The sequence below is a fragment of the Equus caballus genome, chromosome 20 (assembly GCF_041296265.1).
Source record: "Equus caballus isolate H_3958 breed thoroughbred chromosome 20, TB-T2T, whole genome shotgun sequence".
Taxonomy (NCBI): Eukaryota; Metazoa; Chordata; class Mammalia; order Perissodactyla; family Equidae; genus Equus; species Equus caballus.
Genome location: NC_091703.1, coordinates 65,748,435 through 65,775,585, shown reverse-complemented (window position 1 = coordinate 65,775,585; position 27,151 = coordinate 65,748,435). Strand labels below are relative to the sequence as shown.

Here is a 27,151-nt window from a genome sequence, read left to right as displayed (position 1 = left end):
GAGAAAAAATAACAAATGTTGGAGAGGATGCGGAGAAAAGGGAACCCACATTCACTGCTAGCTGGAATGCAAACTGGTAGAGCCATTATGGAAAACAGTACGGGGATTTCTCAAAAAATTAAAAATAGAAGTAACATACCATCCAGCTATCCCACTACTGGGTATTGCTCCAAAGAACTTGAAATCAACAGTTCAATTGTTGTTGAATGCTCTCATCTTCATTGCAGCATTACTCACAATAGGCAAGAAATGGATGTACCCAAGTGCTGATGAATGGATAAAGAGGTGATATTTATATACAATGCAGTACTACTCAGCCACAAAAAAAGACAAAATCGTCCCATTTGCAACAACATGGATGGACTTTGAAAGTATGATATTAAGCAAAGTAAGCCAGACAGAGAAAGTCAAACACTGCATGATTTCACTCATATGTGGAAGATAAATAAAAACATGGATAAAGAGAACAGATTAGTAGTTACCAGAGGGGAAAGGAGTTAGGGTGGGTACAGGTGAAGGGGCACATATGTAGAGTGATGGATAAAAATTAGACTATTGGCAGTGGACAGGAATCAGTCCATACAGGAACTGATAATTAATAATGTGCACCTGAAATTATACAACGTTAGAAACTACTATGACCTCAATAAAATAGTTAGGAAAAAAAATAGTAGTAGACTGCACAAGGAAACTAGGTTATTTACAGAAGGAAGAAGCCCCTACTAGAAGCTAACAAATCACTAAAAGTTATTCCACAAGCTAGGATGGGGTTATATTTAACACACAGTTCTTTTTTAGGGAACTCTGGACAGTTGATTATAAGATGATGTAGAACGTACAACAGGACTAAAAATTGCAACAAGAAAGGCTCCAGAAGACACACACACAAGCTTGGGACTTAAATCAGAAGACCTGGGTTCAAAAGACCTGGGTTCAAACCCCTGGGCTGCCACCAACTGTTAACACTGAGCAAGTCACTTCTTAGTGACTTGGGGGTCCTTCTAGGATTTAATTTACCTCTTTATAAAATAAGGGATTTGTCCTGGAGTAGTAAGGTTCCTCTTCCAACCCCCAAATTACTATTTTTAAGTAGCCATTTATTAATCCACTGTTGTGCGTCAAGAACCATACTGATGACTTTAGTTACTTGTGGAAATAAGCGGGCTGAGAAAAAGTATTCTAGAATAAGTAACCGCTATCAAGCATCACTCTTTTGAAAATGTGAAGAGACATGACATGAAGTTTAAAAAATAAATGAAATCCTTATTTTTCCAAACCAGACTCCATAAATTCTCCAACTAAAGTAGGTGACATTAGGCAAATCATCTATTCTCTCTGAATCTTGGCCCCTACAAAACGGGACCAACAACAACAACCTTGTAGTTTTTGTGAGGAATAAAGAACACCTTTGGGTGAAAAGTTGAAAGCTTCCCTTTGATGTTAGGAATAAGACAAGGATGTCCTCTGTCACTGATTCAAAAACCAGAGATAAAAAGAACAATAAAACCAGCCACACTAAAGTCACAGAGATAAGATATTTGCAAACACCTAACCGGAGAAGGACTAGTGTCCTCCGTGTGTGTGTGTGTGTACACGTACAGACTGTTACAAATCAATAAGGAAAAGGTAAGCAAACCAATCGAAAAATAGGCAAAAGATCTGAATCAGAACTCCAAAAGAGAAAATCCAAATGGGCAATTTTAATGTCCATTTAAGCCAGTTAAATATTAAATATTAAAATATTATGGATACCATTACATATCCCCAGACTACAAATAATAAAATCTCTGACAATATCACATGTTGTAAAGAACAGCATGACCAGAATACATTTGTTATACATTTTCAAAAGTAAGTTTGACATTATCTAGTAAAGGTCAAGATACAGGTGCTTCGTGATCCAACACGTCCATCTGAACACACCCTACAGGCAGGCACGGTTAGACGCATGTACTAGAGCCCTCACAGCAGCACTACTTACAAGAGCTGAAGCCTGGACAGGATCCCAGTGTCTATGAGCAGTGGAAGGGAGAAATAAAGTAAGGGACATATGGAAGACTACAAAACATTCAACTGAACAGGCTCTAACTATATACAACACGACTGACCCTTACAAACAAAATGTTGACTGACAAAAGCAAAACACAAAAGAACATTTGTGGTCTTATTTCATCCACATGTTCAAAAAAAGGGAGAAAAACCACGTTATTTAGAAATACACACAGAGACGGTAAACCTTATTTCTAAAGTGTAAGGAAACAATTATCTCTGGGGAGAAGGGAAGTGATTTTGGATGGGAAGGGTCGGGGGGGCGGCCAGCTTCCAGGTGCTGGCCCCCTTCTAGTTCCTGACTTAGGAAATACACAGGTGGTCACTTTCTCCTAAGTTCTATATGCACAACTGCACTCAAGCTGTGCACCAGAACGGTCCTGGCAAACAGCTGCCAGTCAACAACACCAACTCTTACTAAGGATGATGATATTATTCTGACTACTATTGCTATTATTTTCACTGATATCACTCCTCTGTAATACATATGAAATACGCATATGAAATAGACATTTACTACGAATATATGCCCCCTGAAAATCTCAGCTCGGAGAGACCGTAAAGAAAGAGGCCCACATGTGAAGTAAGGCTTCTTCACTTGTGCTATCTTCTTTCAGGCTCCCTCCCCACTGCTATCCCGTTGGACCCATCTTTCTCATGCACTCTGCACGACCGTGCCCACGAACTCCCACAAGAACTGAAGTCCCCCTGTGAGGACGTCCTCCAGCGAGGCTCTCTGCAGGCTGAGCAAGAACAACAGAGGTGGCGTGGACGGGATTTAACAAAACCTCCGTGCTGACAGGAAACAGTGAGGAAAAGCACTGATTCCTCGCTGTTCACACACCGGAACTGCTCCCCGGGCTCCCCATCCAGACAGCGCTCCATTCTCAGGGAGCTGCTGCAGCCCCTTTCCCCAGCAGGCAACAGAAGGCAAGGTTTACGTGCAAGGCTGAGAGACACACAGGTCACCACATCAAATGCTCACTATGTTTTAATGGTAAATTTTTATTTTTTGTGAGGAAGATTCCCCCAACATCCATTGGAATTTTCCTCTTTTTTTTTTTGCTTGAGGAAGGTTCGCCCTGAGCTAACATCTGTGCCCATCCTCCTCTACGTTGTATGTGGGATGCCTCCACAGCATGGCTAATGAGTGGAGCAAGTCCACGGCTGGGATCTGAACCCGCAAATCTGGGCCGCCAAAGCAGAGCACGCAGAACTTTAACCACTCAGCCACAGCGCCAGCCGCCAAATATTTTTTTTTTAAGAGAGAAAGTATACGATGTTTTAAAAGTGGTTAAATTTAAATCTTGCCAAGTAGAACAATAAGGTATTACATAAACACTTTATATTGATATTTCCAATTTTTGGAAACAAAAGATATAAAACCTACTAGGAATTTTTAAATCCCCCTGTAATCAAGCAGGAAACTCTAAGAGCTTTCACTTACAGCTTCTTACTGAGGCATGCTAAAGTGAAAGTTAAGAGAAGAGAATTAAAGCTATTTAAGCAATCAGCTTAGAATTACCAACTTAATCACTCTTTTAAAAAAGTATTTTAACATTTAGCATCTAAAATTAATTTGGTGAAAGGTAAGAATTTAATTCAGTAAACTATCATTAAAAGAAGTAGTGGTAGTCAAAGAAGCTAACTTTAACCACTAAGTATTTCAAAACAGTATTTCAAAGAATTCCACTTAGCCAGAGTCTCACAGTCTTCAGTATTTGATGAATTAATTAGAAATAAATTGCAGTTTATTAATTGTTCTGCATGACCTTGCAATCAGTACACTAACAGGAATTATAAGATGAAAAACATCAATGAATCAGTGTACATGTATTTATTCTAAACATCCACCACGTACAAGAAACCGCGCAGGACTTGGTTTCCACCCAACTGATGCAAAACCTCTATGCACCTGTGCGCGGGAAAGATGCGCGCTAACCACACCTGCACACAGGATGTCAGCTAACCAGCCCTGTGCACCTGCGCAAGGGAAGGACATTAGCTAACCGCATGAGTAACAACGATGAGGCAGGAAGGAAGCAAACCAAGTGGGTGACAGTGTCAGAACTTTGAGGACGGGGCATTGTGTCCAGCAGGGATGCTTAGAAGGGCTTCATGAGAAAGGTGGAATGAGTCTGCTTTAGGTAGGAGTTGGGGAGAGGAAAGGACATTCTTGGCAAAGCAATTTAGTGAACAGAGAGATGGAAAGTAAGTTAGGTGACCAGGGACAAGTGTGACCACTATGAAGAACAGAGGGAGAAGGCTAGGAAGGGAGGTAGGGTCCGATGGTGGGTGGCTGTGATTGCAGGAAGGACCGAGGAGCCTGCATCAGTGCATCTGAAGCGCTAAGGCACGTGTGTAACCCTCGGAAGGTAGAGACTGTTCTAACAGACGACAGAGAAAGAACCAGGATATACCGGTATGTACACTGTAAATGGATACACTCTGTAGTATGTAAGTCATGCCTTATCCGATAAAGTCAATTTTTAAAATGCCAACAACCGAAGTGCTGGATTTCCTGACAATTCCCCTCCCATGCATCTATACTTGTACGATGAAATGTACCTGAAGCCAGGTCACTATAATTACTTACCCAATCCCTTTACAAGACCCTAAAGTGCTCTCTACCTCTAGCTTGCCTAATCACGTCTCTCCTGCATGTCATGGCCAAATAACCTTCCAGAACAACCCTTTTTGAATTAGGTGTGTCATCCGCTTTAGAAACTCTGAAATGCTGCCCACAGCCCTTCTGCCAAAAATGAATCAACCTGGACTTGAAGGACCTCTATAATCTGAGCTTGATCTACCATTCTGGTCCCATTTTTCACTACTTTCTACACAGACTCCTATCTTTCTTCAAACTCCACTCCTCACTATCTTTCTAAACATGGCTTGCCCGTTCCCGGTTTCCACGTCTGTCCTCAGGCATTCCCCCGACTGATGACGCCGGCCTCCCCGGCCCTCCCTGCGTGGCGCCACCCAGCTGGAATACTCTGTGCAGCATGCAGTCCTGTCCAAGGCCCTTCGGGGAGGACCCTCACCCTCTGAACTTCCACGGAGGCTGAGCGAGTGCGAAAGCTAACAACACCCTCTTTGGGTCCTTAACACGAGCGCCCCTGTCCTTGAGGAGCTCACGTGACCTCCACACACAAACGTGATGACAAGTCGTACAGGACATGCTAGGAGGACGCTCAGCACTCGGCAGGCATCCAACAAACACTTACGGAAGGAACGGTTATGTGCCTATCGTAAATATCCCCGAAGTCATTCACAAGTAAATGAAGAAGGCAGCAATCTTAACAGATTTTAAAAAGGAATTTTACCTTTTCAGTTGTGAGAGGTTTTGCAGGCTTTTCTGGCTCCTTTTCTCTCTTTTTCTCTTCTTTTTTTTTTTCCTTTTCTTTCTAAAACACAGCCCAAAGTTTTGATAAGTTTACTTTTTAAAAATGTCAGCTCTTAGCACATTTTTATTTTATTAGTTTGAGTCACCATTTGAGAAAGGTATAAATATTCAGTGATGGCAACATCCAGTGACACTGAAATATAAAAGTAAACACAGAAAATTCATACTCTCATTGAGGTTACATGTTAACACATCTTTTCTTAAAAAAATGAGACCCCTATTCAATAAATTCTCACTGCATCTTTACATATGGCTTCCCAATAGTAACCATAAAGTTGAAATCTGAATAAGTAAACTAACTGATGGAACAGAATTCCTCATGGCACAGATGAAGACAGATTATAACATGTCAACAGGAGGAGAAAAGAGTAAAATCGCTTCAATTTTTTAAAATATCACAAAATATTTTCGGTCCATTACTATAGTGTTGTGACTATAAAAAGGGCAAATACAATAATTTTCTCATGAAGAAAATGTTAAAGACGCTTGAGGACCAGAGCCAGCTGCCTAGTTAGTGAACTTAATTCAATCCAGTCTGGGTAAACTATACTGGTAATACAATGTTCACAATTTGGATTTCCAAGAAAGATGAAACAGGACATAATATTATAAACCTAAGGGCCACGGAAATACCAAGAAGGAAACAAGAATAAAGACTAAGCAAAGAGTACTCATCAGGCATTTAGAGGGAAGAGATGCCAGAAACCTAGAACGGGATGACAACTGAACTGAGCACTGCCCCAGACCTCAGCGTCCCGGCAGCAAACCCGAAAAGAGAAGCTGACGACCCTAGGAAAGGCAGAATAACACACACACAAAACTCAATCAAAAGGCCCAAAGGCTGTGTTCGCACCTGTGCCTTTAAAATGGCGTTCAACACAGCCTCTCTCAAGAGCAGACTTTTTGCTATTTGTAAATCTGGGAAGATAACACTGGCAATTCCTAGGCCATAACACAAGAGATGGAATAAAAGCTCCCATGGGCCAGGCACTGTGATGAGCACCTTACTGTCTATTTCATTTTTACAATGACTGTTGCTGAAAAACTCAGTTAAGTTCGGTGCGCTCTGCTGTGGCGGCCTGGGTTCGGTTCCTGGGCGTGGACCTGTACCGCTCCTCGGTGGCCATGCTGTGGTGGCGACCCACATACAAAACACACTAGGAAGACTGGCACAGAGGTTAGCTCAGGGCGAACTTCCCTTAGCAAAAAAGGAAGTCACTGTTCTTGTTCTACAAATGAAGAAACAGGGGCCGGCCCGGTGGCGCAGTGGCTAAGTTCGCACGTTCCACTTCTCAGCAGCCCAGGGTTCGCCAGTTCAGATCCCGGGTGCGGACATGGCACCACTTGGCAAAGCCACGCCGTGGCAGGCATCCCACATATAAAGTAGAGGAAGATGGGCACAGATGTTAGCTCAGGGCCAGTCTTCCTTAGCAAAAAGAGGAGGAGTGGCAGTAGTTAGCTCAGGGCTAATCTTCCTCAAAAAAAAAAAAAAACACAAATGAAGAAACAAAACCTTAGGAAAGTAATGCACAAAGCAACACAGCTCATCTAGCGGCAGGGCCGAGGGGGGCAGGGCAGAGAGGCAACCAAGCCCAGCTCGAGTCTCAGCACTCATGGCCGCAAGTGGAGCACAGCTGCTCATCATCATGCTCTTCTTCCTTACAGCAGCCAGTATTTACTGAACCCAACTAGGTGCCAGACACCATTCTGACCCATTTAATTCTCACAACCACTTCAGGCACTAAGTAATATTATCCCTGCTTTATAAGTGAATAAATGAGATGTGCAAAAATCCTTCAGATACAGTCTTTCTAGACATTATCAGTCCAGTTTAGCAAAGAAGCAGCGTGCTGGACCATCCTCACTAACATGCATCCTCCTGCATTAGCAGCAGCAGTGAGTGGACGTCAGTCACAGCAGCGGCACACTGCAGCAGAACCTCAGCACAGCGACCTCCTCTCCTCCACTAGACTGCAAGCTCCTTGGGGGCAGGGGCTCTGTCTTATCTGTCTTTGTATCCCCACATCTAGCACACCACTTATCGAGGAGCAGATACAGAAAAAGGGTTGCCTGAAAGAATGTCTCAAACTAATTCATTAAGGTCTTTATAACAAAAGAAAAAAGGTAAAGAGCCAAAAAAAATTAAAACCCTCAAATATCTGTAGGGATGGCTTTAAAAATCCATAATGATAGTATCATGCACCCTAACTCACCTACCCCAAGCACATTCTAACAATCACTGATGATTTTATACTACACATAGTGTATCTGTATGATGGGTACTATTGTGTAAAAAAACAAACTACATGAATTTTGTTCAAGTGCTTGTAACAACAGAACGATAGAAAAACATTTTTAATCAAAGACTTTCCTAATAAGTCAAAAGAATTCAACAGCAACTATAAAAAAGTTCCTGCAAGTATAAGGTAGTAACGGAAACAACAAAAAACTAATTGCTTCTTAAATGTTGAGATCTATCTATGGTACCAATAAATCAGTCATTCTGAAATTAAATATAGATTAAAGCCCTTTGATCCTACCTGTGGCAAAGGAAAATATTCCAGAAACTGCTGTATTTAACACATTTAACATAATTATTACAGCACTCTCACATTAGGGCACATTATGAAAGCAAGGTCATTTACCCCTGAGCACTACACAATGCAGCTGCGACAACACTGCCGTACCTCCAACTTGTTTTTCTCAGCAGCAGCTTGTAGAGAAGGAGAGGATACCAAAGGCTGAAGAGGAGCATCAGAAGAGGAAATCTGTGAAGGCAGATGAAAAGTCAGGAGAAAAAACAAGGAGGTAATCAGAACTGATAGGCACAGGAAAGAAACAAAAGCCCATGTATTTCTGAGACACAGAAGCACTGAGAAGTATGTTAAAGGGAAACAATGCATCAAGAAAAAAGTATTGCTTCTTAAAATTTCCATGTGAAATTTCTGAAAGTATCTATTAAAGAATAGCGTACGACTTTAAATGGATTTCACTAGGATATAAAATTTAAATGTACTCAGACAAGATCATACCAAAAGTATTTGAAAAATAATGACGGTTTTTCCAATGGTTCACTTTTAGTCAATGTTACTATTGAAATACTAACGCTCTGAAGTATGAAGATACATTGTTCCAAGCAGGAGGTGAACACAAATGAGTTTATTTTTACTTATAACAACTGTTTTAAGAATGGAAAATAAAACAGAGCTGAAATAGTAAAAGTTAAAGTTTTAATCAACTGTTTAAGAAAACAGAAAAAAGGCTGGGAGAAAAAAAAGAGTGGATTAACATAACATAACAGCTGAGCAACACATGGGCCTACAAAGCAACTGATAGACCTCCTTCTTTAAGATCAGTTAACACAAACACCATTCCAGGGCTGTATTTGCTGAATTACCCCAAAGCATTCTAAGACAGCTATATATGCAGCAGAGGCAACTTACACATGAAAATGGCTTTCATCTAAAAGCCTTTTCACACATCTTCCTACCCAACTTCTACATGCGTAATCACTTTAATGGAAGCATTATCTTCCTGCTCTCCTTACTGCCAAAATACAACTGAAACACGTTTACAGAATGCGCAGTAGACCTCCGGAGCCATGAAACTGACGTCTCTATATTGCCCTATCATATCAATAGTGCTTGTGAGGAATTTTTAAAAACAAAAGGTGCTATTATAGAAAGGTCATCATGTAAAGTCAAAATAGCATTGTGAGATGACAAGTCCTCAATCTGCTTGTTATTAACTTAGTTACAGCTGTAATTCTTGAATCACAACCCAAGAGCACAAACTTAAGGGGTCTTTTCCTTACACACTGTTTGTCGGCTCTGTTATAGTTTTGCAAACCAGCCATTCAGTTTACTAATGAAAACTACACATAGAAAAAATGTCTAAAAAGTCAAACTGTGCCTGAAAGGCTGGCTTCAAGGCTGATTTATCCTGTTGGACATTTACTTGCCAGAGATCTTTAATTGCACTTTATGCAGACAACAAAAGACAAAAAAGCACATAAAATCACTTAAAATGAGAACCTTACTGTATCACAAAGACCTTTTTGCCCAAACTCATGTAAAAGCTGAACATAAAAATATAAAAGAGGAACAGGGCATTTAGTATGTCGAGGATTACTAATTCAAGATAACTCACTGTAACAGTGCTTGATTTCCTTTTAAGAAGATGATAAACTGATTTGGTCACTTTAAAAATTTAGAAGCAGGAATGAAAAACTATTCAATAAGTATCAGTAATCTAGCAAAGCATTTTAATTTAAAAAAAAAAACACTTTAATATCGTGTTCCAGCTGGGAAAAAACGCAGACTTCTTCAGTAGGGCAGCTGTGTGAAAAGTCAAGGGGCAGACCAACAGGTGAATGGATAAACAAACTGTGGGGCTACACAGTCGGCCCTCCGTATTTCCAGATTCTGTACCCGCAGGTTCTGCATCCGTGGATTCAACCAACTGTGGGATGAAAGGCCTGTGATGGCTGCATCCATACTGACCATTTTCAGACTTCTTTTCTTGTCATTATTCCCTAAACAATACAGTGTAGCAACCACTTATACAGCATTTACATTGTATTAGGTGCTATAATAATCTAGAGATGATTTAGGGTATACAAGAAGATGTGCGTACATTCTATGCAAATACCAGGTCATTTTATACAATGGACTTGAGCATCCAAGGATTCTGGCATCCAAAGAGGAGGGGGATGTCCTGGAACCAATCTCCCCTAGATACCGGGGGACGACTGTAGCCATAAATTGAACTAATTTCCACCAATAAAAAAGGTATGGTCTAATAGTACACACAAAAATAGGGATGAATTTCAGAAACATACTGAAAGAAAGAAGTCAGACACAAGAGTACATAGTATATAATACCATTCCTACAAAACTCCAGCAAATACAACTATAATCTCCAGTGATTAAAAAGCACATCAGCGTCTATCTGAGCCAGGGGTGGGAGGTAAGAAGAAGAAAGGAACCTTTCAGAGTGAAGGAAAGGTTCCACACACGGATTGTGATGATGGTTACCAAGGGCTATGTAGTTTTCAAAGCTCACTGAACTGTATCTTAAATTGTCTGCCTTTTATTGTATGTAAATTATGCCTCAGTAAAGTTGAACTTTTAAAAGTCAATGAGCAAGGTAAGATATATTAGGTGAGCAAGGAAGGAGGAAACAGAGGTCAACATATTGACAACTGGAAGCAAGAGACACTACAGAACAAGGAGATAGATGAGAGAGAACAAACAAGGGCAGGAGAAAGAGAAAAGGAAAACACAGAGGCGAGAAACCCCAGGTGCTCCTGAGTGTGCTTTCTAAATCTCTCAACGCACTGCCTCCACCCCCACGAAGGGACCCAGCAGGAAATCACCACCACGTCTCCCCCGTCACCTAGGTTAGTCCTCCTAAATGGTCTCCTCACCCAAACCTCGCTCTTCTCCAAACTATGATGTTCTCAAATGCAAATCTGATCCCTGCGTGTCCCAACTTAGAAGGCTTAACTAGCTCTCACACACCACAAACGGAGAGTCCACACTCCTTAGCCACGCCACAAATGTCATCTACCTCATCTCCCTACCCTTCCCTGCCCTGGCTGCACTGCTGTCCAGCCTGGTTCCAGCTCTCTAGTGTGCTTCTCCTGCCTCCACGGGTCTTTGCTCCTGCTGTTGCCTCTGCCTGAAATACCTCACTTCTGTTAGTTCCTCCCCATCCTTTGAGTTGACACTGCCTCCTTCAGGAAGTATTCCTTCAGCCCTCCAGTCTGAGTTAAGCAGCCACTGTAGGTGCTCCCAAAGCACTTTCTCTAGTACTTCTCTACTGCAGAAGTTATCACACGCTGTCTTGTACAGATCTGATTACTTATCAGGATTCTTTGTTCAACTGAAGTTCTCCAAGACAGACATAGCTTGCAGCCTGTTCACCACCTCTAGCATCTAGCATTCAACAGGTGTCCATAAATATTTTTTTGAGAAAAAGAAAAGAGGAGGAAGACAGCATCTCCGAGGGAAAACCAAAAGGAGGTTCAATCTCGGCAGTTATCACTGTCCTTTCCAAGTTCACTGGTTGGCTACATACTTTTCTGAAATGTCATATAAATTATCTACACGTATTGTCAAATTCAAAATTTATCTTGTAACTACATGTTACTTCCATTTCACTGGATTCTAGAACTTTTAGAGAGAGAGAACTGTGGCCTTAGAAAATGCAGTAGTCACGTCTGAGTGTTCCTCTGTTCCCTGCCTTCGCCCGCCCCCGCCCCACGCACGAGAGAACACACAGGGGCACCCAGGAAAGACATCCTTCAGGAACAAGTGAGTTCCAGCCCTTCCTTCAGTTCTTCAGCCCAGAGGGTCCTCCCGAGGCCACCACCAGCGTGCACTACGTGTGAAGAAACTGCCAGAGCAGTACAACTGTACAAACTCACTGAGATTTGGCAAAAGAAAAGCTCATCAGGCAAAACAGGTCTGCAACTCCTGCCTACCAGGACAAGGTGAGTAAATACACTTTGAAAAGCTATCAAGTATTATGAAAACACCACAATGATTATTTGAAGGCCCATAAGGCAAAATGGCCATCTATCTTTTCAAGAAAAAATTACTTTATTTTCCTGATGATTTTTTTTCCTACCACTCTTTTTAATAGAATAATGGTATAATAAAAATCTGGTGCTCCAAAACACCGAAAAATACCTTACAGATTAACTGCTAGCAGGAGACTGTTTCTATCCCATTTGGAAATTCTTGGATTTTTTTTTTAAGTGGAGGTTTTATCACAGCCGTTCTCAAATGGCTATCTCTTCAGCTTTCAATATATTGTGAAGCTCAAGTTTTTCAGGAGTCCAGAAATCATTTTGAAAATATGATTTCCAACATCAATTACATTCCATAGTATGTCTCAGACACAGAAGATACATTTAAATCATCTAAGTTTCTCCTCCCTATCTTTTTTTTTAATTTTTTGAGTTAATGATAGGTTACAATCTTGTGAAATTTGTATATTATTGTCTGTCAGTCGTGTTGTAGGTGCAACCCTTCACACTTTGTGCCCACCCCCCACGCCCCCTTTCCCCTGGTAGCCATTAATCTGTTCTCTTTGTCCACAGGTTTAAAGTCCTCATGTGAGTGGAGTCATACAGAGATCGTCCTTCTCTATCTGGCTTATTTCACTTAACATAATTCCCTCAAGGTCCATCCATGTTGTTGAAAATGGGACGATTTTTTCTGTTTTATGGCTGAGTAGTATCCCATTGAATATATATACCACATCTTCTTTATCCAATCATCTGTTGATGGGCACTTAGGTTGCTTCCACATTTTGGCGACTGTAAATAATGCTGCAATAAACATTGGGGTGCATAGGACTTTTGGAATTGCTGACTTCAAGCTCTCTGGATAGATACCCAGTAGTGGAATAGCTGGATCATATGGTAGTTCTATTTTTAATTTTTTGAGGAATCTCCATACTGTTCTTCATAGTAGCTGCACCAGTTTGCATTCCCACCAGCAGTGTATGAGGGTTCCTTTTTCTCCACAACCTCTCCAACGTTTGTTACTATTTGTTTTAGTTATTTTTGTCATTCTAATGGGTGTAAGGTGATATCTTAGTGTAGTTTTGATTTGCATTTCCCTGATGCTCAGCGATGATGAACATCTTTTCGTGTGCCTATTGGCCATCCGTATATCTTCTTTGGAGAAATGTCTGTTCATGTCTCCTGCCCATTTTTTGATCAGGTTGTTTAATTTTTTGTTGTTGAGTTGTGTGAGTTCTTATATATTATAGATATTAAGCCTTTGTCGGATATATTACTTGCAAATATTTTTTCCCAGTTAGTGGGTTGTGTTTTTGTTTCAATCCTGTTTTCATTTGCCTTGAAGAAGCTCTTTAGTCTGATGAAGTCCCATTTGTCTATTCTTTCTATTGTTTCCCTTCTCTGAGAAGGCATGGTGTCCGAAAAGATCCTTTTAATACTGATGTCAAAGAGTGTACTGCCTACATTTTCTTCTAGAAGCCTTATGGTTTCAGGTCTCAGCTTTAGGTCTTTGATCCATTTTGAGTTTATTTTGGTGAATGGTGAAAAAGAATGGTCAATTTTCATTCTTTTACATGTGCCTTTCCAGTTTTCTCAGCACCATTTGTTGAAAAGACTTTCTTTTCTCCATTGTATGCCCTCAGCTCCTTTGTTGAAGATTAGCTGTCCACAGATGTGTGGTTTTATTTCTGGGCTTTCAATTCTGTTCCATTGATCTGTGCACCTGTTTTTGTACCAGTACCATGCTGTTCTGATTACTATAGCTTTGCAGCAGGTTTTGAAGTCAGGGATTGTGATGCCTCCAGCTGTGTTCTTTTTTCTCAGGATTGCTTTAGCAATTTGGGATCTTTTGTTGCCTCATATGAATTTTAGGATTCTTTGTTCTATTTCTGTAAAGAACGTCATTGGGATTCTGATTGGGATGGCGTTGAATCTGTAGATTGCTTTAGGTAGAATGGACATTTTAACTATGTTTATTCTTCCAATCCATGTACATGAAATGTCTTTCCATCTCTTTATGTCATCCTCCATTTCTTTCAGAAAAGCCTTGTAATTTTCATTGTATAAGTCTTTCACTTCCTTAGTTAAATTCACCCCAAGGTATTTTATTCTTTTTGTTGCGATTGTGAACGGTATTGTGTTCTTGAGTTCTTTTTCTGTTAGTTCGTTACTAGAGTATAGAAATGCTACTGATTTATGTAAATTGATTTTATACCCTGCAACTTTGCTGTAGTTGTTGATTACTTCTAAAAGTTTTCCAATGGATTCTTTGGGGTTTTCTATATATAAGATCATGTCGTCTGCAAACAGTTAGAGTTTCACTTCTTACCCCCCATTTGGATTCCTTTTATTCCTTTTTCTTGCCTGATTCCTCTGTCCAGGACCTCCAGAACTATGTTAAATAAGAGTTGTGATAGAGGGCATCCTTGGCTCCTTCCTGTTCTCAGGGGGTGGTGCTCAGTTTTTGCCCACTGAGGATGATGTTGGCTGTGGGTTTGTCATATGGCCTTTATTATGTTGAGGTAGTTGCCTTCTAGCCCCACTTTGTTCAGAGTTTTTATCATAAATGGCTGTCGGATCTTGTCAAATGCATTCTCTGCATCTATTGAGATGATCATGTGGTTTTTATTTCTCAGTTTGTTGATGTGGTGTATCACGTTGATTGATTTGTGGATGCTGAACCATCCCTGTGTCCCTGGTATGAATCCCACTTGATCGTGATATATGATCCTTTTGATGAATTGCTGTATTCAGGTTGCCAAAATTTTGTTGAGAATTTTTGTATCTATGTTCATCAGTGATATTGGCCTGTAGTTCTCTTTTTTTGTGCTGTCTTTGTCAGGTTTTGGTATCAGTTGGCTTCGTAGAATGTGTTAGGAAGTGTTCCATCCTCCCTAATTTTTTGGAATAGCTTGAAAAGGAGAGGTATTAAATCCTCTCTGAAAGTTTGGTAGAATTCCCCAGGAAAGCCATCTGGTCCTGGGGTTTTATTCTTTGGGATGCTTTTGATGGCTGTTTCAATCTCTTTCCTTGTGACTGGTCTGTTCAAATTGTCTGCTTCTTCTTGAGTGAGCTTTGGGAGATTGTAGGAGTCCAAGAATTTATCCATTTCCTCTAGGTTATCCATTTTGCTGGCATATAGTTTTTCATAGTATTCTCTTATAATCCGTTGTATTTCTGTGAAGTCTGTTGTTATTTCTCCTCTTTCATTTCTGATTTTGTTTATTTGAGCTTTCTCTCCTTTTTTCTTTGTAAGTCTGGCTGGGGGTTTGCCAATTTTATTTATCTTCTCAAAGAACCAGCTCTTTGTTTCACTGATCCTTTCTACTGCCTTTTTTGTTTCAATAGCATTTATTTCTGATCTGATTTTTATTATTTCTCTCCTTCTGCTGACTTTGGGCTTTGTTTGTTCTTCTTTCTCTAATTCAGTTAGGTGTAGTTTAAGATTGCTGATTTGGGATTTTTCTTGTTTGTTAAGGTGTGCCTGAATTGCGATGAATTTTCCTCTTAATACAGCTTTTGCTGCATCCCATATGAGCTGGTATGGCACGTTATCATTTTCATTTGTCTCCAGGTATTTTTTGATTTCGTCTTTAACTTCTTCAATGATCCATTGCTTGTTCAATAGCATATTGTTTAGTCTCCACATCCTTGTGCCTTTCTCAGCTTTTTTCTTGTAATTAATTTCTAGCTTTATAGCATTATGATCGGAGAAGATGCTTGTTATTATTTAAATTTTTTTAAATTTGTAGAGGCTTGCCTTGTTTCCTAACATATGGTCTATCCTTGAGAATGTTCCATGCGCGTTTGAGAAGAATGTGTATTCCGCTGTTTTTGGATGGAGTGTTCTATATATGTCTATTAAGTCCAACTGTTTTAGCTTTCCGTTCAGCTCCACTGTTTCTCTGTTGATTTTCTGTCTGGATGATCTGTCCATTGATGTGAGTGGGGTGTTGAGGTCCCCTACTATTATTGTCTTATTTTTGATATCTTCTTTTAGGTTTGTTAATAGTTGCTTTATGCACTTTGGTGCTCCTGTTTTGGGTGCATAAATATTTATAAGCATTATTTCTTCTTGATGAAGTGTCCCTTTGATCATTATATATTGGCCCTCTATGCCTCTCTTTCCCTGCCTTATCTTGAAGTCTGTTTTGTCTGATATAAGTATTGCGACACCTGCTTTCTTTTGTTTGCCATTGGCTTGGAGTATTGTCTTCCACACCTTCACTCTGAGCCTGTGTTTGTCCTTGGAGCTGAGGTGTGTTTCCTGGAGGTAACAAATTGTTGGATCTTGTTTTTTAATCCATTTTGCCACTCTGTGTCTTTTTATTGGAGAGTTCAATCCATTTACATTGAGGGTGAGTATTGATGCATGAGGGCTTCATGCTGTCATTCTGTTGCTCATTTTCCGGTTTTCCTGTGTTTCCTTTGTTTCTCATCCTGTATGTTTTAGCCTACTCATTGACTTCTGCAATTTCTTATACTAGGTCTCTTAGATTTTTCCTTATCTATGTTTTGTGTCTCTCTTCTGTTTTTCAGTTTGGTGGCTACCCTGAAGTTTGTATTCAGAATCTCGTGTATAACATAGTCCATTTTCTGGTAGTCTCTTACTTCCTTAGCCTAGACTGTTTCAGTCCCTTTCTTCCTCCCCTCCTAAATTATTATTTTCATCTCTTATTCCAACTTGTGTTGTGAGTTTGTGGTTAGAGTGATAAGATTGTCTTTGCTTTGGTGATTTCCTTCCCTTTATCCTAATGCTATAGTTGAATATTTGCTATCCCATTCAGATCTATCTATTTGTCTCCCTACTCTGTGTTTGGTGACCCCTTACTCTCTTTTTTCCCTTTTTCAGGTATGAGAGCCTTCTTGAGGATTTCTTGTAGTGGAGGTTGTGTGACTACGAAGTCCCTTAGCTTTTTGTTTGTCTGGAAAAGATTTAATTTCTCCCTCATATCTGAAGGATATTTTTCGTGGATAGAGTACTCTTGGCTGAAGATTTTTATCCATTAAAGTTTTTAATATGTCACTCCAATCTCTCCTAGCTTGTAAGGTTTCTGTAGAGAAATCCCCTGAAACTCTGACAGGGGTTCATTTGTAGGTTATTTTCTTCTGCCTTGCTGCCCTGAGTATTCTTTCTTTGTCCTTCATTTTTGCCATTTTTACTACTATGTGCCTTGCAGTACGTCTTTCTACATTGACAAATCTAGGAGATCTGAAAGCTTCCTCCACACACATTTCTCTCTCAATCCCTAGATTTGGGAAGTTTTCTTCTATTATTTCATTGAGCACACTTTCTGAGCCATTTTCCTTTTCCACGCCCTCAGGAATTCCAATGATTCTTAAGTTGAATTTTCTCATTGAGTCAGCTATTTCTCTGAGATTTTCTTCAGTTTTTTTAATTCTTAGTTCTCTTTCTTCCTCTGTCTGGAGCCATTCAGCCTGTCTATCTTCAATTATGCCAATTTGTTCCTCTGTGGTGTCTCCACAGGCATTCAGGGAAACCGCATTCTGTTTTATCTGATCCACTGTATTTTTCATCTCTAGTATTTCTAACTGATTCTTCTTTATAATTTCAATCTCTTTTGTGAAGTAACTCCAGAACTCGTTGACTTGTTTCTCTATATTTCCCTTTACCTCAATGAATATTTTGAGGATAGCTATTTTGAACTCCTTTTCACTTAGTTTACCCATTTCCAAGCCCTCAGGACCTACTTCTGTATTTTTATTGTTTTCCTTTTGGACTGGAGCTTTTATAAATTGCTGGACGGTAGAGGAGCGGTTTTTGCACATGATGTTATTATTCAGCTGCAGTTACAGCCTATCGCCACTAGATGCGGGTCGAGAGGCTTGTTTTCTGAGACCCGCGCCTTCAGCCAAGATGGCTGCGCCCAGCGTGGGTTGGGGGAGGAGGGGCACTTTCACTCACGCCCACCCGTATTGGATCAGCTCTCAGTTCCTGGTCTCCCAGGGCCCTGGCTTGCTGGGGCTCCCCCATGCGAAAGGTTTCCCCTGCTACAGGGTTTCGCTGCACAGGCGTGGGAGTCCTGGACGATCCCCGGACACACGGCCCCTCCCCCGTGGCAGCAATCCCAGTCTCTAGGGGCAGGAGCGAAGTTCTCTCCTACCCCCTTGCAGCTCCTCCGAGGGCAGTTCCAGCCTCTCTGCCTTCCGTCGTTTGGCTGCTGTGGGTCTCTATTTCTGTTATTAGGATTGCTTTTTTGGTTGGAAAGCAGCTGCTCTTTTTAGTTGTAATTTGGAGGGGAGAGAGTCCTGGGTGAGCTCATGACGCCATGTTGCTGACGTCCCAATCTCTGTTCTCTCCTCCCTATCTTGAAGGTCATCTAAAATTCATTGCAATTCACACTGTCTTGAAATTACTGTTCGTGTATCTTAAATAATGAATTATATAATCATCAGTTCATTGTAAACAGAACTTAATAAAAATTACTAGTGCTATCTCATTTTTATTATAATACCATACGCATTGTTTCTACAATGATTTCTAAGTTGAAATAATGAATTTAACTTTAGTTTACACACATATATATAAAACAAATGAAAACTTCACTATTTTTAAACTTTTTATATAATAATTATACGGCAACTGATTGGAAAAGCAATTTTGTGTGAAATTCAGACTGGAGGATTAAAACCTTTGTGTGCTGAAACTCAAGTATGTACTCAAACTGAGTTCACAGATTATTTCAGAGGGACGAGAAGTGGTAAAGGAGGCAAGAAACCTAAGATAAACTGAAACAAGAACAAGTGAATGCTCATTTTAAAGTCACCAATTCCCAAAGATTATTAGCCGTTTTTCCAAGACAAAAGTGAGGAAGTTAGGGAGTCAGGACTAAATAGTTAGAGTTACCTATACATTTTGCTGCTCTAATAGATTTTCTTTTTGTTTTGATCATTATGACAGCAAATAAATAATGTGAAGATAGAAATACGTGGGGAAGAGGCAGGGGAGGGAGAGGGAGAGAGAAAAGGTGCTGATGGAAAAGAGCAAACAATACGGCAGAGTACAGCCCCGTCTCCTCAAGGCCTCCTAGGAGCTCACTTTATCACTGTGCTTCCTTGTGACTCATCACCAACTAAGGAGGGGAGGGGAGAAGACAGATGGGCAGATTTCTGTGCTCTAAGCTTTTCAAATTTCCCCTATCACTTATGCAATTAAGGAACAACCAGGGAGGGCAGACTCATTCTGCATCAGTGTGGTACAGAAAATTCTAAGATGGCCACCCAAATTCCCACCCCCAATATAATGCCCTCCCCTTGAGTGTGGGCGGGACTATGAATACGATGGCCTCACTCCCTGGTTTAGTTTGTTATATGACAAATGTGAAGAAATTTTGCAGCTATAATTAAGATCCCAAAACAGCTGATGAAGGATTACTCAAATGGGAGCTATTCTGAGTGTACCTGGCTTCATCTGATGGGCCCTTAAAAGGACCAGCCCCTTCCTGAAAGAGGACATTTGAAGTGTGAGAGGAATTCTCCAACTGACCTTGAAAAAGTAAGCTGCCATGTTGTAAGAGGATGGGGTTCTCTGGCAAGGACCTCAGGGCGGCCCCTTGGAACTGAGAGTGGTCTCCATCCAACTGTCCAGCATTAGCAAGGACACAGGACCTCAGCCACACAGCCAGAGGAAATGAATCCTGACAACCGTGAGCTTGGAAGAAGACAGGAGCCTCAGAGAAGATCACACCCCTGGCCAACTCTGATTTCAGCCTAGTGACAGCCCGAGCTGAGAACTCAGCTAACCCACACCCAGAGTCTTGACCAACAGAAACAGTAAACGTGTGTCGTTTTAAGTCACCAAGTTTCTAGCAATTTCTTAAATGGCAAAACTAATACAATAACCATCCCTTACTCAAAAAAAGTGGAAAATCCTGGGCAGTCTAGCATTTGAGTTCTTCATACAATCCCTACTTGCCTTTCCAGACTTATTTCCTCACTTTCTCTCCTCATCTGCCCACCCAGAGAGCCCTCTTTCACACTCACGAGACAAGCACGCTTGTGGACTACTCACCAAACCCAAACACCAAATGATACACCTGACCTCTCTTTCCTCCTCATCTCACTTTGGCAAAGAAGGGACAAAATGTCCCTTCAGCCTGAAATGTCCTTCCTGCATTATCAGCACTCATCCCATGTTCTCTTTGCTGAAATCCTACTTTTCTATTAAGAATAATCTCAAACATAACTCCTTTAAGAATTCTACCAGTGGAAATTACCTAGTGCTGCCTACACTTGTGTTCCCATAGCACTTTTATTCTTCTAACGGCTACCACATTCTGCTTTAGAGCAGAGTTCACTGTACATGTACCTTACACGTGGACAATGTTTGAGAGTAAGCTACTTTTGGACTAAGATCATATCATTTCAATCTCAGTGCCCTGCACGTGGTATACATTCAGTAATGTTTGTTTGTTGCATGCCTAAACGAACAAACAAAGGAAAGAACAATCCAAGGGAACTTCGACAGGCCAACTCTGTCATTCCACATGTAGTTTCAAAACAAGAGGCTGGCACAGATCCGGGGACCGATGGAGGACAGTACTGAGGGTTAACGTGATATGACCATGCTGGCGTCCAGCACCATGCAGTTACTTTTAAATATGCAGAAGAAATAAAATATCGTTTTTCCTTTTGATGCTACAAACTAGTAAAAATTCTAGTACAAAAACACTTCTACTTGTAACATATTTTCCTTTGTATTTGTCTTTGTCTGAATTCGCTTGTCCCCTTTAAGCCTCGTCCCTTAATTCATGCTTACAGTGCCACACAGCGGTCAAAACCATACGGCTATACCACAAGCTCCCTCCACAAAAGCGGCTTACACAACCCCCCCTGCTTTCTCAGGAGTACCACGTCCACACAACCAGACACCATGGTTGTTAACATTCGCTGAAGCCACTCTTCACATCTACAAATAAATCCCTAGGATGAGGGAAGTCCCATCCTTGCCCCTCACACTCTGCATGATGGATTCCCATGGCCTAGTTCACAGGCACCTTAGACGGCCTGGGAGGTGGGGGGCAAGATTTCAGGAAAAGGGCAAGACTTCACCACTGTTTTGCTGTAGTTTATTGCTTGGTATTTTGCCATAACATTCCGAAAGGTTTATGTTTCAGAAGGGCAAGGATTTTATCAGCGGTTTTATAAAAAGGGTTAAGAAATTACTGCCTTACAGACAGAAACAGGGTCCCCTTCAGGCCTGGACTCTTGTAGAAAATAGGAAAATAAGAGCAGTAACAGATACTGGCAGCACTAAAAGATGACAGCTAAAATAAAAGGAGATAGGAAAATTCTAAAAGCCAGATAGGGAAGCTCTAACGGTAAAGCAATCTGGAGCCATGTAACACAGGAGTCCCAGCGCATGAAGCTTAACAGGCATGCAAGACATCTCTGTGTCGGGGTACAACTGGTCTTCAAACTGTCTCTCCTGAGACAGCCCCTTAAGTGCCCTCTTACTCCGTAAGTACCTTAGGAATCAGATACTTCTATTTCGTCTCATGCTATGTTCATTTTTTAACCTGGTCTCATCCCCACCATGAAATTAAATCTCTCTGAAAGCAAAGGTCACATCCTCCTTGCTTTAGCATCCTAGGAAACTGTGACCATAGTAAGTCATCAAAACTACTACTTAAATGAACGTTCACTCTGTTATTGAAGGTAAAACACTGGCTATAAACATACAATGTAATTCTTTAACACATAAAGTTAGTAATTACTTGAACACTGACTGCCATGAAAGAGGAAGAAATATTTTAAACTTGTTATAATATAAACTTTTTAAAACATTATTTTGCTTATGAATGACTAAGTAGAATACATTTTCCCTTGGGTTAAACGGGATTTTTGTGAACTTTTCTGAATTTTCATTACATCAATACTATAAACTCAAGAGTATACAATCTTTTATCATGGAATTTTTATTTTCAGGTCTACAAAAAATATAAAACATAGTAGAATGAATACCTCTACAAATTTTACTAATATTCATTAAATGTTAACGTTAAGCCACTTTGTTCTCTCCCTATAGGCGTATGCGATCACATGCACACACACATACACACACACACACACACACAGTCTCTCTCCCCTACACCTCAGCTGTCAGGTTTCACTGAGCCATTGAGAAGTGAGTTACAGATATCATAACACTTGATCCTAAATATTTTATCCCAGTAGACATGTCTTATGAAAGAAGCAATTCTCTTAACTAAGCATAATACTATATTACACCTAAGGAAAAAAACAATTTCATAACGACAGCAATCACCCAAAGATAAACTGTTTTCCTATACTTTACTACATAAAAATAATTTCTAAATTGTTGCCAAGAAGAAAATAATACTATAAATATAGATATAATAAAAAACAAATCTTTAGGATTTTTTTAAAGGGTGTTTAATGTAAAGCAGTATGTTTTATAAAATATACTAAAATGATTTAAAATTTCCTATGAAAATATGTTACTTATTTCTTAAAGTTAGTCCTTTTTTCCCCATAAAGATATAACTAAACTTAATTTTACGGACATTATAAATATCATTCTCAACAGTGTCCATTTTTATCAATCTTTCAAAAGATTTCCTCTCCTACATCCACTGTAAATGTAGCCCAAACTCTACACATAGGATATCTTTGCTCCAGAAAAGACAGTAATGATACTTTAAACATTTTTTAACAAAATTTATTTTCATGGTCAAAGACAATATATTAAAATATCCTTACTTTGTTAGTATTTGATTGAGTTTTTTAGTATATTGCTCCTCCATATGGACTGAAAAGGAAACCCCAGTTTGCATGCAAAATGAAATGAAATGATTGTCTCTAAACTGCTCGACAGGACTAGCCACAAGATTAGCTGATTTATGGCTTATCAATCTAGGAATCAAAGGCCAAAAAAAATGACTGCGACAAGACAGCCAGTTAGCTTTAAACAGTAAGTAACTGGGATGGGAAAATTTAATCAGAAAGCAAAACTAAAAGAAACAGTGATAAAACATATTTGATCACATAGCAAAGGTCTCAACTATTACGTACCAAAATGCTTCAGAATAACCAACTAAAATGCCATGTTTTAATCCACTTATTCTGGGCAGATCCACCAAAGCCCTGAAGGGAAGATAAATCTGACATTTCTTCTTTTTCATTCATCTCCACAATCTAGTAAAACCATTTTCTCTCTCCCCTTTTCTCAATTAGTGGCTTTATTTTTTTGCAAATTTCATAAAATTAATTTAATCAAATGCCATTTAAGAAGTTATCAGACTCTTACTTAGAATATACTCAATATTATCAAGAGATCTGCTTTGTGAGAGCTTATTAACATCATGCGACAAAAATTCCAAAATTCAAATTTTGAAAAGTATGTAACTAGTATATTTTTACAAGGAATACATTAAGTTGTACTGTATGTTAAAAGTTTGAATCTATTCAACAAACATCATCAATTGGTGATAGAGATGAAGGTTTTACTTACGTTTGCAATAGCTATAGCATTTTTATCATAGTATTTCTTCTTTTCGTATTTGTCTCTGATGAAAAACTCCACTGCTCTGAAAACAGATAACTTAAGGAAAAGCATGAGTTCCGTAACAGGTACACCCCCTGTACTCATCCTCTCCACAGAGCCAGACTCCAAATTCCATTTTCCTACTCCTCAGTCTGTGCTTTCTTCCCACACTCCTTTTGTGACTAAATTCTGTAACTTACTTTTCTCTCTGTCAAAATAAAGTATCGTTCAAGAAATTTTCCCCATTCAACAAAACCACTCAACCCAGTTCTAGAAAGAAAAGTAACCACACTCCTCAAACTGCATCACACTCCTCAGCCCTCACCCCCAACCAAACTCTAAATTTAACCAAGGTTCATTTCAGACTTTCAATATAAGAAAAGCAGCTAATACCCACTGGCAGTCCCCACCCAGCAACGTGCATATTATCTTTTCCACATCCACGAGGAACAATGGTCACTTGGAAAGATTAGACAGTTGTGATTTCAATATTTATGTTCTGTCCCAACGTGCAGGGCTGCCTCTGGCTGTATCATGAGGAATCGCTGTGTATTAGAAGAATGGCAACCAATTTTTTTCTGGCAAAGCCGAGGAATGGAGAAGTCAAGATGCTAAAACCAAGGTTGGCACCATTTAATTTTTTTGAAGTTGGCTGGATGAGCTTTATCCGTTGATAGAGTGAGCCACTTCTAGTGGAATTCGAGAATTCTGAGTTGTCTGATAGAGACGACTCCGCTTACCACTCAGCATCTGCTTTAGCACATTCCACTGAAATGGGAATTCTTCCATCAGGGATTCTGAACTTGTTTACATCACGAATCGCTCTGTCAGCCAGATCAAGCCTGTGGACTCCCTTCTGGGATAGTGCTTTTTAAAGCATAAAACATAGGGCTGGCCCTGTGGCACAGTGGTTAAGTTCATGTGCTCCGCTTCAGCAGCCTGGGGTTCGGATCCTGGGTGCAGACCTACACACCACTCATCAAGCCATTCTGTGGTGGCGTCCCACATATGAAGTAGAGGAAGATGGGCACAGGTGTTAGCTCAGGGCCAGTCTTCCCCGGGAGAAAGAGGAGGGCTGGTGGTGGACGTTAGCTCAGGGCTCATCTTCCTCAAAAAAAAGTAATAAATAAAGCATAAAATAAAATCCATAGAATTACAAAAGAAATGAATTACAATGAAACACAATCTCTGAGTGAATAACAAGTTAAGACATCCTTCTATTCAAAAGAAGTGACCTGAAGCAGCAAAACAATACACTTATCAGAAGTTACAAAAGCCTTTTACATTGACAGTTGAGTCAACAGGTCACAGAAAGAGCTGGCGGGCCACCACACCCTGGACACTCAAGAGCTGGCCACTACGAAAGCTCACAGAGCAGGCCAGGGAAGGCAAGTAGGACAGGAAATCTAAACGTCCAGGTTATGAAGTAAGCTGAACGACTGAAGGCCATTTTTAAAGTCACTTTTCTGCAAGCTGAGTATGTGGAAGGTACTTTAGATTATCTCTCTTTCTCCTCTTGACAACCTATAACGTAGGTGCCATTTCACGACTAAAACTAAGGCATAGAAAGTTTAAGTTCTTCGATTCTACAACACAAGGGAGAGCTGTGATTCAAAACTAGGAATGTCTGACATTTGCCTTTTCAGAATGTTATCGGTCATCACAAGTTCCTTTGTGAATCAATTTATTCCCACTCATGATAATAAATGCTTCAAAAACCAGAGAAGAATGTCAAATGTGGAGGGTGCCTTTGCTTTCAAGGTAGCCTTGGAGACTATAAGGCTGCTTATTTAGGGACATGAATATTTAGATACTTATGTGCTTATTGAGTTATTTTGGCAGCCAACTCAATATCAAAAAATTATCACAAATATGCCAAGATTTTCATAAAATGCAATAAAACGTTATTTTATTCAAAATATTTCACAAATTAGCTAAATGTTAAATTTGCTCATAACTGTAAATCCAATTTCAATATTACATTTTCCTAATAGGAAATAATGACACAAAAAAGCTGGCCCTTTGGAGGAGGTGTATGAATGTGGATGATTCAAGCAATTTTCTTTATAGTGACAACTATTTACCTCCGTGAAAGGGAAGAGAAAAAATATTTTATATTTACTGTTTATAAAAACTGTATAAAAATATTATATAACATAATATGTATATAATTTTTTAACTAAAGAATATTTTTAGAAATCTAAATTCTTAAAGTATAATTTTTATATTTAAATATCTGAGAGGAGAATAACACTGATATTTTTCCTGCTTAAAAACAGAAACAACAGGGGGGCTGGCCCCATGGCTGAGTGGTTGGGTTCGCGCGCTCCGCTGCAGGCGGCCCGGTGTTTCGTTGGCTCGGGTCCTGGGCGTGGACATGGCGCTGCTCGTCGGACCACGCTGGGGCGGCGTCTCACATGCCACAACTAGAAGGACCCACAACGAAGAATATACAACTATGTACCGGGGGGCTTTGGGGAGAAAAAGGAAAAAAATAAAATCTTTAAAAATAAAAAAAATAAATAAAAAAAATAAAAAATAAAAAAAAAAACAGAAACAACAGTTTATTTTGGATCTTGTGTAGTGTACTACATATTAAAGCTTGAAAAGATTTCACTATTCTCATTTATGAAATGCTTGTAACAAAGAAAAGATCACTGTTTATCACCAAAAAACTACTACTAGAAAACTCAGTAAGGTTAGAAATACAGTATATATTTTAACAACCAATAATTAAAACTAAAATATTGAAATTATGATGGTTTATAAATACTGAATTTGAAAAAGGCAAACATTTTAAGTATATAATCTTTTGGACTGAAAAACAATAGTAACATCTGGTGAAATGATATGTTGCTGTGAATTTTCAGACAAAGATCTATCAGTGAAATCTTAATTTACGCTTAACGCATTTTATATAAGTAATTCAAATGTTTCTGCTTATGATAAGAAACGCTCTCAGAAATTATCTAGAAGTAAGCAATTTAAAAAAATTATATGAGACGAAAATTGATCTGTTTTTCAAGGATATAAAAAATACAATAAAATAAAACAAAGTATTAGGGCAGGAGAACTTACTTGTTAATTATTAACATAAACATAACCTTTTAAAAAGCAATCAAAGCACAGCACAAAGTGAACCTTTAAAATTCCACACAAGTCGCCTGAGGAAGGGCTGTGGTTTAGGGAGCATGCGATGTCCTTGGTTGCTCTCAGTTCCTACATGCCCCTTAAGAACGTACCATGCACTCCTTATATATTTTTGTACAAGGTCCCAAATGCAAGCCAGTATTTCACTGCTAACTCACTCAAAGAAACAATGATTTATTCCAGGGTCAGTATATTTTTCTTAAAGGGCCAGAGAGTATCTGAGGCTCGCAGGACAGTTGGTCTATGTGGCGACTACTCAACTCTGCCTTTGCAGCTCCCAAGCAGCCAGAGAAAATTCGAAAGTGAAGGAGCATGGCTGTGTTCCAATAAAACTCTACCAAAACGAGAGCTGGCTCACGGGTTTGAAGTTACAGATTTCTGAATTCTGTTCCAACACTCGATGGCAAAGACAGCTAAGTCGGATTTATAGAGGGTCTCTGTGTCTGCAAACTGTCATTATGATAATTCAAGGACTTTTCAAGGG

General features: G+C 39.7%; 1 protein-coding gene across 5 annotated transcripts in view; it reads right to left on the bottom strand.

Moving 5' to 3' along the window:
- Positions 1–27,151, bottom strand: part of SMAP1 (small ArfGAP 1) — a 160,269-nt gene that overhangs the window by 60,738 nt on the left and 72,380 nt on the right. For 2 of the 5 annotated variants that reach the window (XM_070245776.1, XM_023625151.2), the window contains 3 exons: positions 23,485–23,560; positions 8,143–8,223; positions 5,376–5,456 (listed from right to left, as the gene is read on the bottom strand). In XM_070245776.1, coding sequence (XP_070101877.1) covers positions 5,376–5,456; positions 8,143–8,223; positions 23,485–23,560 — 238 coding nt within the window. The remainder of the gene's footprint in view (positions 1–5,375; positions 5,457–8,142; positions 8,224–23,484; positions 23,561–27,151) is intronic. The other 3 variants (XM_023625152.2, XM_070245777.1, XM_023625154.2) reach the window with 2 other exon arrangements.